The sequence below is a fragment of the Aquarana catesbeiana genome, linkage group LG03 (genome assembly GCF_042186555.1).
Source record: "Aquarana catesbeiana isolate 2022-GZ linkage group LG03, ASM4218655v1, whole genome shotgun sequence".
Classification (NCBI taxonomy): Eukaryota; Metazoa; Chordata; class Amphibia; order Anura; family Ranidae; genus Aquarana; species Aquarana catesbeiana.
The window spans coordinates 717519360-717531535 of NC_133326.1; the positions used below are offsets into that span (position 1 = coordinate 717519360).

Below are 12176 nucleotides of genomic sequence, written 5' to 3' on the forward strand. Positions count from 1 at the left end.
CCTGTGTTATGTCCATCATAGGGCGGGACTAGGTGTGACTGTGAGCAGAACTAGCCGAGTATAGCCAAGTACACTCGGTTGGGGCCCGCGGGGCCCCCTATTGGGCGGGGCCCATGGGCCCAATGATAAGTCCAGCCCTGGTGGTAACCCCTTCCCTGCCAGTGTCATTTTTACAGTAATCAGTGCATTTTTATAGCACTGATCAATGTAATAATGTCACTGGTCCCCAAAAAGTGCAATTTGGGGTCAGATCTGCCCGCCACAATGTCGCAGTCCCGCTAAAAATTACAGATCGCCAGTAAAAACAATTAAAAAACTAAAAGTCCCTAAATCTATCCCGTAGATTGTAGACATGATAACTTTTGCGCAAACCAATCAATATACGCCTATTGTGCTTTTGTTTACCAAAAATATGTGGAAGAATTTATATCAGCCTAAACTGATGAATACATTTTTTTTTATATATTTTTTTGGGATATGTATTATAACAGAAAGTAAAACATTTTTTTATTTTTTTTTCTAAATTGTTACTCTTTTTTTGTTTATAGCGCAAAAAATAAAAAACGCAGAGGTGATCAAATACCACCAAAAGAAAGCTCTATTTGTGGGGAAAAAATGACGCCAATTTTGTTTGGGTACAATGTCGCACGACCGCGCAATTGTCAGTCAATACGACGCAGTGCCATATCGCAAAAAAATGGCCTGGTCATTAAGGGGGCAAATCCTTCCGGGGCTGAAGCGGTTAAAATGTTTGTTACCCCAGCACTTCCTATTCCTGATATGTGGAAGCTGTACCATGCACTGGTGTGAGGACGTCTCCTGTTCTCTTTGTATTGCTTCCTTTATGTGAAATCCCTGGTGATCCTGCCAGTCCCTCTGCTTACCTATTAAAACTGACCATGCTGAGCAGGAGAGAAACCATGGTCAGTTCCCTAGCTAACTTGGGAACTCAGTGTGCTTTCCTCCAATGACCAGACGTGTCCTGGAACAACTCTGCTGCACAGCCATTCACTGAGAAGCTCAGTGTGCTGCTGCTTCTCCTCCCCCAGCTCTTATGCAGCTGAGAACAGAGGGCATGTGATCGCTTAGAAAAAAAACTGGAAAAAAGTATTTATAATGTTTTTTTTGTATCTATACAGAAACATTTTTGCCTTTCTTTTTTATTGTGAACTGCATGGGTTGTTTTACAAGGTGATTGATTACAATCACTTTAAGTCAACTAAAATACGACTAAGCATGTCTAATTAGAAAAGTGAGGATGGACTTTAATAGCACAAACTCGTATGTATTAACCACTTCAGCCCTGGAAGGTTGTACCCCCTTAATGACCAGGCCATTTTTTGAGATACAGCACTGCGTTACTTTAACTGACAATTGCGCGGTTGTGCGACGCTGTACCCAAATAAAATTGTGTCTTTTTTTCCCACAAATAATGGTTTCTTTTGGTGGTATTTGATCACCTCTGCGGTTTTTATTTTTTGCGCTATAAACAAAAAAAGAGCGACAATTTTGAATTAAAAAAAAACAATATTTTTTACTTTCTGCTATAAAACACATCCAATAAAAAATGTAAAAATCTAATTTCTTCATCAGTTTAGGCCGATATGTATTCTGCTACATATTTTTGGTAAAAAAAAAAAAACAATAAGTGTATATTGATTGGTTTGCGCAAAAGTTATTACGTCTTCAAACAATGGAATATTTTTATGGCACTTTTCTTTCTATTTTTTCAACTAGTATTGGCAGTGATAAGCGATTTTTAGCGGGACTGCGATATTGCAGACACCTAACTGACACTTTTTTAGGGAACCATGACACTAATACAATGATCAGTGCTAAAAATATGCACTGTTACTGTACTAATGACACTGACAGGGAAGGGGTTAACATCAGAGGCAATCAAAGGGTTAAGTGTGTCCCTAGGGGGTGCTTGCTAACTATTTGGTGGATGGTCTGTCTGGATGAAGACAGAGATCCATGTTCCTGCTCAGCAGAAACACAAGATCTCTATCTTCTCCTCTGTCAGAATGGCGATCTGCATTGTTTACATGGACAGATCACCGTTCTGCCACTCTGGAAAGCGATCGCAGGTGTCTGGTGGACTTCGGGTCCACCGGACCCGCTGATTGGCATCCCCTGTGTCCATTCAGCGTGCGATCGTGCCTCTGGTGGCCTGCGTGCGCCCCCAGTGTCTATTACATGAAATGATGTACAGGTACGTAGTTTCGTGCAATAGAGCCGACCTGCCGCAGTACATCTGCAGTAGGTGGTGAGCAAGTGGTAATGCTAAACTAATATGGCAGATGTGGGTTGGGGCAAAATTGTCTGACCCCAGATATGATTGGTAATTTAAAATGGGTTGAAATTGAAGAAATTTGAACATAAGAAAATGTATTTTCGTTTTGAAATTCGGATTGGGATTAAAGTTGAATTTGACCTGAATCCAAATCTTATCAATCTCTGTCATTGGATAACATTTCCAATTATTGTTTTATGCCTTCCAGAAAAGAACACGGCAGAGGAGCTGTCGCTTCTGAGGAAAACTGGTAGGTGGATAAGGAGCTGGTATTGCTGTCTGAACACTTCTATTAATTATTTCTCGGTTTATACAGATAAGGTTTTGGTAGAAAGTTCAGTTGTTAAATTTCCTTTCTTCCCCATTCTGATGCTCGCCCAGGGTTGCAGATTTCCTCCCACCCAGATCTCTGTGAAATCCCCAGACTCCAGATCCCCAACAGGAGTACATAAACCGCAGAGTTAACTAAAACACAGTTTCATCCAAAACGAATCAATCGTCCTAGAGCCCCCCCAACCTGCCTGCTTGACAATCCTGGGCGACATACACACCTACAGCTAACTGCACTGTCACAACACCCAGAAGCCATGTGCAACAATGGTAAAGTATTAACATAGGAACACTTGCCTAATAACCCCTGCTTCTTGTCTGGAATAGCAACGGTTCTTCCATGGGGACGTGGTCCCCAGTGTTAATTTCGTAAAATATTTCCATCATAATTTTCATCAGCGGCATTTTCCCTATGATTAGAGAAAGTAATCATAAATCTATCCAATCAAGGCTCATTGCTCTTAGTCCTGCCCCACACTATAAAAATATTCCCCCCCATAGCGGCCATTTGTAGTGTGCTACTAGAAAGTTAGTATGCTATAGTGTGCTATTGTGATTTTATTGTCAGTGTAGAATATCAGTTTAGTGTGAATCTAGTGATAGTTCAGTCAGTGTGAGTGTAGTGACCACCATTATCTTTACTTTAGTGTCAGTTTAATTTGTGAGGGCAAGTTTCCTACAGTATATCAGCTTGTTACTGCACGTTTATTGCAGTATATATTGGTGCATTACTGCATGTTTAAAGCAGTATATATCAGTGCGTTACTGTAAGTTTAACACAGTATATTTGAGTGCGTTACTGCAAGTTGAACGCAATATATATCAGTGCATTAGTGCATATTTAACGCAGTATATTTCTTTCTCGAACATCACGGGACACAGAGCCACAGTAATTACTGATGGGTTATATAGGTATCACTGGTGATTGGACACTGGCACACCCTATCAGGAAGTTCAACCCCCTATATAATCCCTCCCCCTTGCAGGGATACCTCAGTTTTTACGCCAGTGTCTTAGGTGATGGACGTGTAAAGATGTCCTGTGCTGAGCTCCAAAGGGAATATCCTAAGATCCTATACTGGGGCAAGCCAGGCGAACCGGATCCATTCAAAGTGTCTTTTCATGGCCGAATTGAATGGTACCCGGGCCTCGTGTCCGAAGAAACGAGGTTTTACCCGTAATGCTTCTCTTTTTAGAGAGCTGGACCCCGCAGATCAGAAAATGGCTTTAAACTTCCTAATTTCTGGCGAGGTGCTTTACGGTCCCAGAACTGTTGGATCCCCCTACTGATGGGGGCCCCAGTCTCTGACGGTTTTTTCAAACGGAGCCCACCGTGAGAGGTGAAGATTGGGTCTGTGTAAACAGCACCCTGCGGCTGGATAAGGTAAGAGGAGATTCCACAGAATTTTTGAGTTCTAGTGGCTTTTCTCCTTTAAGGTAAATGCATGCTATGCCTATTGTGACCACCGGGGGCTGCCAAGAGCACAAACCTACACATGCTGAATGTCTGTCTCAGGTGTTGTAATCGCTGTGTATGTCCCAGCGTATCAAGCAGGCTGCAAGCAGGTAAGGTGGATGGGGGGATTTCTCATGTTTGAATGTTCCCCCCCAGGCTAGAGAGGGGCCACAGGGGTCTAGAAAGTGGTTATACCACCCGGGCTCTGTGGCCTAATGGCCACCATCTCTGAAGATAGCCGTTCAGGCAAATCTTGTTACCAGTCTCCCTCCTTCCCCCCCCCCCATCCCCAGCCTTTTCTCCAGAGCATGACAGGAGAGTCGGCAGTGCGGGAAGCGCTCGTTTTTTTCAAAACTCGAGGGGGGGGCGGTAGAGGAGGGGGCGGGATGTCAGCACAGAGTGTTTAGACTCCCACTCAGGCCAGCTGCAGGCTATTAAAGGCACTCTGTACAGGTGCACTCAGCCTTCTGAGAGACACAGAGCTGACGGTCGCATGTAAGGTGGGACACAGGCATTCTCCTAGGCAGCATTTACTGAAGTAACACCAGACTGAGCATTGGGTAGCAAGGCTTTTAGCCAGACTACATCGCTCAGCGGACAGTGTTCATTTGTATACCTCACACCTTGTTGCTTTGCACTATGGGTAGAAGAGGTTCAAGCACCCCAGGAACCAGAGACACTAGGGGATCTCGTTCAGGTTCTGAGGGCCCCCTGTCGGCAGCATCCTTCCCCCCTAAAGATGGGCCAGGGACGGCTAGCCAGGGAGAGCCATCGGGGTCAGGGGCTACACCTGCTTCTGGCACTTCAGCCCCTGTATATATTACACAAGAGGATTTTTCCTCAACCATTAATGGTCTAGAGGAAAGATTAATGGCCGTGATTACGTCTTCACTCAGTGGAAGAAAACGCACTAGGCTTTCCTCTGTTCCCCAAGACCCTCAGACAGAGGAGCTCTGGGATAAAGGAGATGAATCCCTTTCAGAGGATCGGGATGGGATGGATGATTCCTCTGCATACGTTTTTTTCCGCCGAGAAAGTTTTCAACACTTTATCCGATGGAAGAAAAGTTTATTAAAATGTGGGGAATTCCGGCTATTGATGCCGCCATTTCCTCAATAAATAATAGCCTGACTTGTCCTGTAGACAATGCTCAGATGCTCAGGGATCCTGTAGATAAAAGGATGGAATCCCTATTGAAGGATGTTTTCTCCTTAGCAGGATCAGTGGCCCAACCTGCAATAGCAGCGATTGGAGTCTGTCAATACTTAAGAGACCATGTTAAGCAGGTCATCAAAGTATTACCTGAACAGCAGGCCCAGGGGTTTGCTAACCTTCCAGCGGCCTTATGCTTTGTGGTTGACGCCATTAGAGATTCTATCGTGCAAACCTCCCGTCTTTCACTGGGGTTGGTGCATATACGTAGAATCCTATGGTTGAAAAATTGGTCAGCCGAAGCACCATGTAAGAAGCTACTGGCTGGGTTTCCATTTCGTGGTGCAAGGTTGTTTGGAGAGGACTTGGATAACTATATCAAGAGAATCTCTTGTGGGAAAAGCACTCTCTTACCTGTCAAGAAGAGTAAGCGTCCCTCTTTCAAACGGACTCTTTCCCCAGCGCCGGGGGCTTCAGCCTCCAGGCAGTCTCGACGGCCGCCTCCATCGGGGTCCAGAGACAAGAGTCAACCCCAGGGACAAAAGAAGTCCTGGGGAAAGAAGCCTACTAGGCAAAACACTAAGACCTCTGCATGAGGGGGCGCCCCCGCTCACTCGAGTGGGGGGAAGACTGCGACAATTCTCAGAGCTCTGGCAGGAGGACTTCCAGGACAGATGGGTAGTCTCCACGGTAACCTTAGGGTACAAGCTGGAGTTTCAGGAATTCCCTTCTCCTCGGTTCCTCAGATCAAATGTTCCCAGAGACCCAGAGAAGAAGCAGTCGCTCCTTCTAGCGTTAGAGCGACTTTTGTCGCAGGAGGTCATTATGATAGTTCCCGCAAAGGACCAGGGATTGGGCTTCTATTCCAACCTTTTTACGGTCCAAAAGCCAAATGGGGATGTCAGGCCCATTTTGGACTTAAGGGATCTGAACCGATTCCTAAAGATTCAATCCTTCCGCATGGAATCAATTCGAACAGTAGTTCCCACCCTGCAGGGAGGAGAATTTCTGGCATCAATAGACATCAGAGATGCATATCTGCATGTGCCCATTTTTCCTGCTCATCAGAAGTTTCTGCGCTTCGAGGTAGGAGGGCGCCATTTCCAGTTTATGGCTCTGCCCTTTGGGATAGCCACTGCACCTCGAGTGTTCACAAAGATCTTGGCTCCTCCTCTGGCCAGATTAAGGGCTCAGGGTATAGCTGTCATAGCATACCTAGACGACCTGCTCTTGATAGACCGGTCGGTAGCCTCTTTGAATGGAAACTTGAGGACCACGGTCAGGTATCTAGAACACCTGGGTTGGATCCTCAACTTAGAAAAGTCTTTCCTAAAACCAGTAAGAAGACTGGAATATTTAGGTCTGATTATACATACAAGCCAGGAGAAAATATTTCTACCCAGGCAAAGATCACTGCTTTGAGAGAGCTGATTCTGACAGTAAGGACCAAGAAGGGTCCCTCAGTCCGCCTTTGTATGAGGCTACTAGGGAAGATGGTGTCTTCATTCGAAGCAGTTCCCTCAGTTTCACTCAAGAATGCTGCAACACAGTATTCTGTCGACCTGGAACAAGAAGGTTCAGGCATTAGACTTTCCGATGCACCTGTCGCATGCGGTGCGTCAGAGCCTCAATTGGTGGCTCATACCCGAAAACCTGCAGAAGGGGAAATCCTTTCTACCGGTTACCTGGACGGTGGTAACAACAGATGCCAGTCTGTCAGGTTGGGGAGCAGTTCTGGAACAGGCTGCGGTCCAAGGAGTATGGTCCAAGACAGAGAGGACCTTACCCATCAACATTCTGGAGATCCGGGCGATACATCTAGCTCTAAAAGCCTGGACTATCAGGCTACAGGGTTGTCCGGTCAGGATCCAGTCCGACAATGCCACAGCAGTGGCTTATGTCAATCATCAGGGAGGCACCCGGCGCCGAGCTGCTCAAAAAGAGGTGAACCAGATCTTAGTCTGGGCAGAGATGCATGTGCCATGCATATCGGCAGTTTTCATCCCGGGAATAGAGAATTGGCAGGCGGACTATCTAAGTCGCCAGCAGTTACTTCCAGGGCAATGGTCTCTGCATCCCGACGTCTTTTGGGCCATATGCCAAAGATGGGGGGTTCCAGATGTAGATCTCTTTGCATCCTGATTCAACAAAAAGATAGACAGATTTGTGGCAAGGACAAAAGATCCTCTTGCATGCGGGACGGATGCGTTGGTGATTCCGTGGCATCGGTTCTCACTGATTTACGCATTCCCGCCTATTCTGCTACTACCACGACTCCTTCGCAGGATCAGGCAGGAAAGGAAGTCGGTACTTCTGGTGGCCCCCGCTTGGCCCAGAAGGACTTGGTATGCAGAAATAGTAAGGATGACGGTAGGTTCCCCGTGGACACTACCGGAACGCCCAGACCTGTTATCTCAAGGTCCAGTGTTCCATCCTGCCTTACAAACGATAAATTTGACGGTTTGGCTATTGAGACCCACGTTCTGAAGAGTCGTGGGCTCTCAGGTCCTATCATATCTACCTTGATTAATGCAAGGAAGCCAGCTTCCAGGATGATTTATCATAGAGTCTGGAAAGCTTATATAACCTGGTGTGAATCCAGAGGTTGGCATCCCAGGAAATATGTCATAGGTAGAATCCTTGATTTTCTACAGATGGGATTAGAGATGAAGCTGGCCTTGAGTACCATCAAGGGCCAGGTCTCTGCTTTATCAGTATTATTTCAGCGGCCACTTGCTTCGCATTCTTTGGTCCGAAACTTTATGCAGGGGGTGATGCGTCTTAATCCTCCGGTTAAAGCGCCCCTAAACCCCTGGGACTTGAATTTGGTCCTGGCTGTGTTACAGAAACGGCCTTTTGAACCAATAAGTCAGATTCCTTTGGTCTTGTTGACAAGGAAATTAATTTTTCTGGTGGCCATCTCTTCTGCTAGAAGAGTATCAGAATTAGCAGCTCTTTCCTGTAAGGAGCCTTATTTGATTATACACAAGGATAGAGTGGTACTACGCCCTCATCCTAGTTTTTTACCGAAGGTGGTTTCTGATTTTCATTTAAACCAAGACATTGTTCTACCTTTCTTTTTTCCAGATCCCTGTTCTCCGGAAGAGAGATCTCTACATTCGTTGGATGTAGTAAGAGCAGTTAAGGCCTATCTAGGGGCAACTACTCAGATCCGCAAGACGGATGTTTTGTTTGTGCTGCCAGAGGGTCCCAATAGAGGACAGGCAGCGTCAAAAGCTACCATTTCTAAATGGATTCGACAGTTGATCATTCAAGCTTACGGTTTGAAACAGAAGATTCCTCCGTTTCAGATCAGGGCACATTCCACAAGGGCTATTGGTGCTTCTTGGGCAGTGCATCACTGGGCCTCTATGGCTCAAATCTGCAAGGCCGCAACCTGGTCTTCAGTTCATACATTCACCAGATTCTATCAGGTGGATGTGAGAAGGCATGAGGATATCGCCTTTGGGCGTAGTGTGCTGCAGGCAGCAGTACAGGGTCCTCAGGTCTGATTGCACCCTACTTGGTCGTGGTCCCCCCCCCCCTCAGGTAGCATTGCTCTGGGACATCCCATCAGTAATTACTGTGGCTCTGTGTCCCGTGATGTTCGAGAAAGAAAATAGGATTTTTTAAAACAGCTTACCTGTAAAATCCTTTTCTTTCGAAGGACATCACGGGACACAGAGGTCCCACCCCTCTTCTAATACACTATATTGCTTGGCTACAAAACTGAGGTATCCCTGCAAGGGGGAGGGATTATATAGGGGGTTGAACTTCCTGATAGGGTGTGCCAGTGTCCAATCACCAGTGATACCTATATAACCCATCAGTAATTACTGTGGCTCTGTGTCCCGTGATGTCCTTCGAAAGAAAAGGATTTTACAGGTAAGCTGTTTTAAAAAATCCTATTTTTAGTCCATTACTGTGTGTTTAACGCAGTATACATCAGTGCGTTACTGTACGTTTTAACACAGTATATTTGAGTGCGTTACTGCAAGTTTATTACAGTATATTTGAGTGCATTACTGTATGTTTAATGTAGTATATCTGAGTATGTTATTGCACGTTTAATGCAGTACATTTTAATGCATTACTGCGCGTTTAATGCAGCATATATCAGTGCATTACTGTACGTTTAACGCAGTATATTTGACTGCGTTACTGCTTGTTTAATGCAGTATATATCAGTGCATTACTGCACGTTTAATGCAGTATATATCAGTGCGTTACTGTATGTTTAACGCAGTATATTTGAGTGTGTTACTGCACGTTTAACACAGTATTTTTCAGTGCGTCAGTGCAGTTTAACTGCAGTATATTGTAGTGTGTCAGTTTAGTGTGTCTATGTAGTGAGTACTCAAGGAAGGAAGATAGAAGAAAGAAGAAGCATTTAAATAAAGGAATTGTCAAAAACTGTCTCTTGTCATTTTTAACATTTTTGACAGTTTTTTAGTGAAATAGTAGGGGTACAGTTGTACCCCCTTATCATTTCACACAGGGGGGGAGGGCCGGCATCTGGGGGTCCCCTTGTTAAAGGGGGCTTCCAGATTCCGATAAGCCCACCGCCCGCAGACCCCCACAACCACCAGCCAGGGTTGTGGGGATGAGGCCCTTGTCCTCATCAACATGGGGACAAGGTGTTTTGGGGGCTACCCCAAAGCACCCTCCCAATGTTGAGGGCATGTGGCCTGGTACGGTTCAGGAGGGGGGGCGCTCTCTCGTCCCCCCCTCTTTTCCTGCGGCCTGCCAGGTTGGGTGCTCGGATAAGGGTCTGGTATGGATTTTTGGGGGGACCCCACGCCATTTTTATTTTTAAATTTTGGCACAGGGTTCCCCTTAAAATCCATACCAGACCTGAAGGGTCTGGTATGGAATTTAGGGGGACCCCGCACGTCATTTTTTTTTAAATTTTGGTTCGGGGTTCCCCTGTGGGGAATTCCCATGCCGTTTTTATCAATGAACTTCTATGTGTATTGTCGGACCGGCAATGCAATAGCCGCGAGTAGTTTTAAATGACTTTTTTTCCTTTGAAATGTCATTTTGCTGTCAGACTGTTCTAAACACGGGAAACATGCGCCCCTTTACAGGCATACTATAGACACCCCCCAGTTACGAAATTACAAAGGAATATTACACTTTTATTGTTTCACTTTAAGCATTATTAAAATCACTGCTCCTGAAAAAATGGCAGTTTTTAAAATTTTTGTTTGCATTGATCCATGTCCCCTGGGGCAGAACCCAGGTCCCCAAACTCTTTTTATGACAATACCATACATATAAGCCTTTAAAATTAGCACTTTTGATTTCTCCCATAGACTTTTAAAGGGTGTTCCACAGCATTCGAATTTGCCGCGAACACCCCAAATTGTTCGTTGTTCGGCGAACTTGCGAACAGCCGATGTTCGAGTCGAACATGAGTTCGACTCGAAGCTCATCCCTAATGATGATGATAAGGTCACTGACGCAACTTGGATGCTGGATAGAGCAGAGGAGGAAAGTGAGGGTGAGGCACAACCCCAAAGAGGCAGCCATCATATAAAAGTGGAGAGCAGCCAGATTTTGGAGCTGTCATCTCCTGGACCACTTCCCACAGCTCAGCTGTTTGGGTCTTTTTTAGCACATGTGCAGCTGATCACACTGTTGCAATTTGCAAACTTTGCCTCAAGCACACCAAGTGTGACGAAAACACCAGCTATTTGGGTACCATTGACAAGAGCACCTGGTCCTCCTGACGTTATTCGGTCTACCCCCGCTATACCTTACGATCTCTCAGCAGCCTCCACTGACAGGGATGATGTATGATGATGGATGATGTATAGCGCAGGGTGTCCCAGGTCCTTTCTGCACATCTGTCAGTAGCACACCACCAGCTGTAGACTACAGCAGGCAAATTTCTGCAGCAAAAAAAAACAAAACAATACAGTCACTGCCACCCACATGCCCAGCGTCTAAATTCAAGCTTGTCAAAGCTGCTGGCTTTACATCTCCTGCCTTTCTGTCTGGTGGGCTTTGCCCCTTCCGTGATTTTGCAAAATGTGCTGTACCACAGTGGCAGGTAACCAGTCCCTATTTCTTTTCACGTAAGGCTATTCCAGCTCTCTACCATCACATGGAAGGCAATGTTGTGGCATCGTTGGGAAAGGCAGTCAGCTGCAAGGTCAACATTACTGCTGACACGTGGTCCAGCAAGCATGGTCAGGGACGATATATTTTGTTCACAGCACACTGGTTAACTCTGCTTGCAACTCGGAAGAATGCAGGGCAGGGCAGGGCTCAGTACTGCAGCTTGTTGTGCTGCCATGTCGCTATACAGCTAATGGTGATGATGCAAGATTTCTCAGCTTCATCCTTCCTCCTCTATGCCTTCATCTGCTGAATTGTCCCATGAACCACAAGTACACCCTAAGTGTTCAAGGGGCTATTCAATGAGTCAGGCTGAAAGGTGTCATACAGTGCTTCAGCTGGTCTGTCTAGGGGACAGGAGCCACACTGGAGCAGATATTCTGGCAGCTCTGCAGTGGTAGGCCCAGAGGTGGTTCATGCCAGCTGGAGCCAGGAATGGTGGTGTGCAATAATGGAACAAACCTCCTGTCCATAGACAGGGAAAGTTGACACATGTGCCTCAATTTGGTGGTGCATCGTTTTTCAAATAGGTACCCAGGAATGTACAGTGAGAGCACCTGAAAGCCACACACTGTACTAAATGTACAGTTTACCCCACCCTGTGTCATTATGCAAAGAAGAGGGATTGTCCCCAGGGTGCATATCTCTTTGTGCCTGTGTTTCAATAAACGGTCATATGTTTCATACCACCCTACAGTGAGTTACGGCTAGTGACTTGGGAGCTTATACAGCGGACATACTCCTCTTGAGTACTGGGTCCATCACAGCATGCATCAGTAACACAATCCCTGTTGTGTTCCTGTTGGAGCAGACTCTGCA

At 45.9% G+C, this 12176-nt stretch overlaps 1 protein-coding gene across 1 annotated transcript in view; it reads left to right on the forward strand.

Moving 5' to 3' along the window:
- Positions 1 to 12176, forward strand: part of LOC141133704 (uncharacterized) — a 182855-nt gene that overhangs the window by 89010 nt on the left and 81669 nt on the right. The window contains exon 7 of the mRNA XM_073623201.1: positions 2505 to 2546. Coding sequence (XP_073479302.1) covers positions 2505 to 2546 — 42 coding nt within the window. The remainder of the gene's footprint in view (positions 1 to 2504; positions 2547 to 12176) is intronic.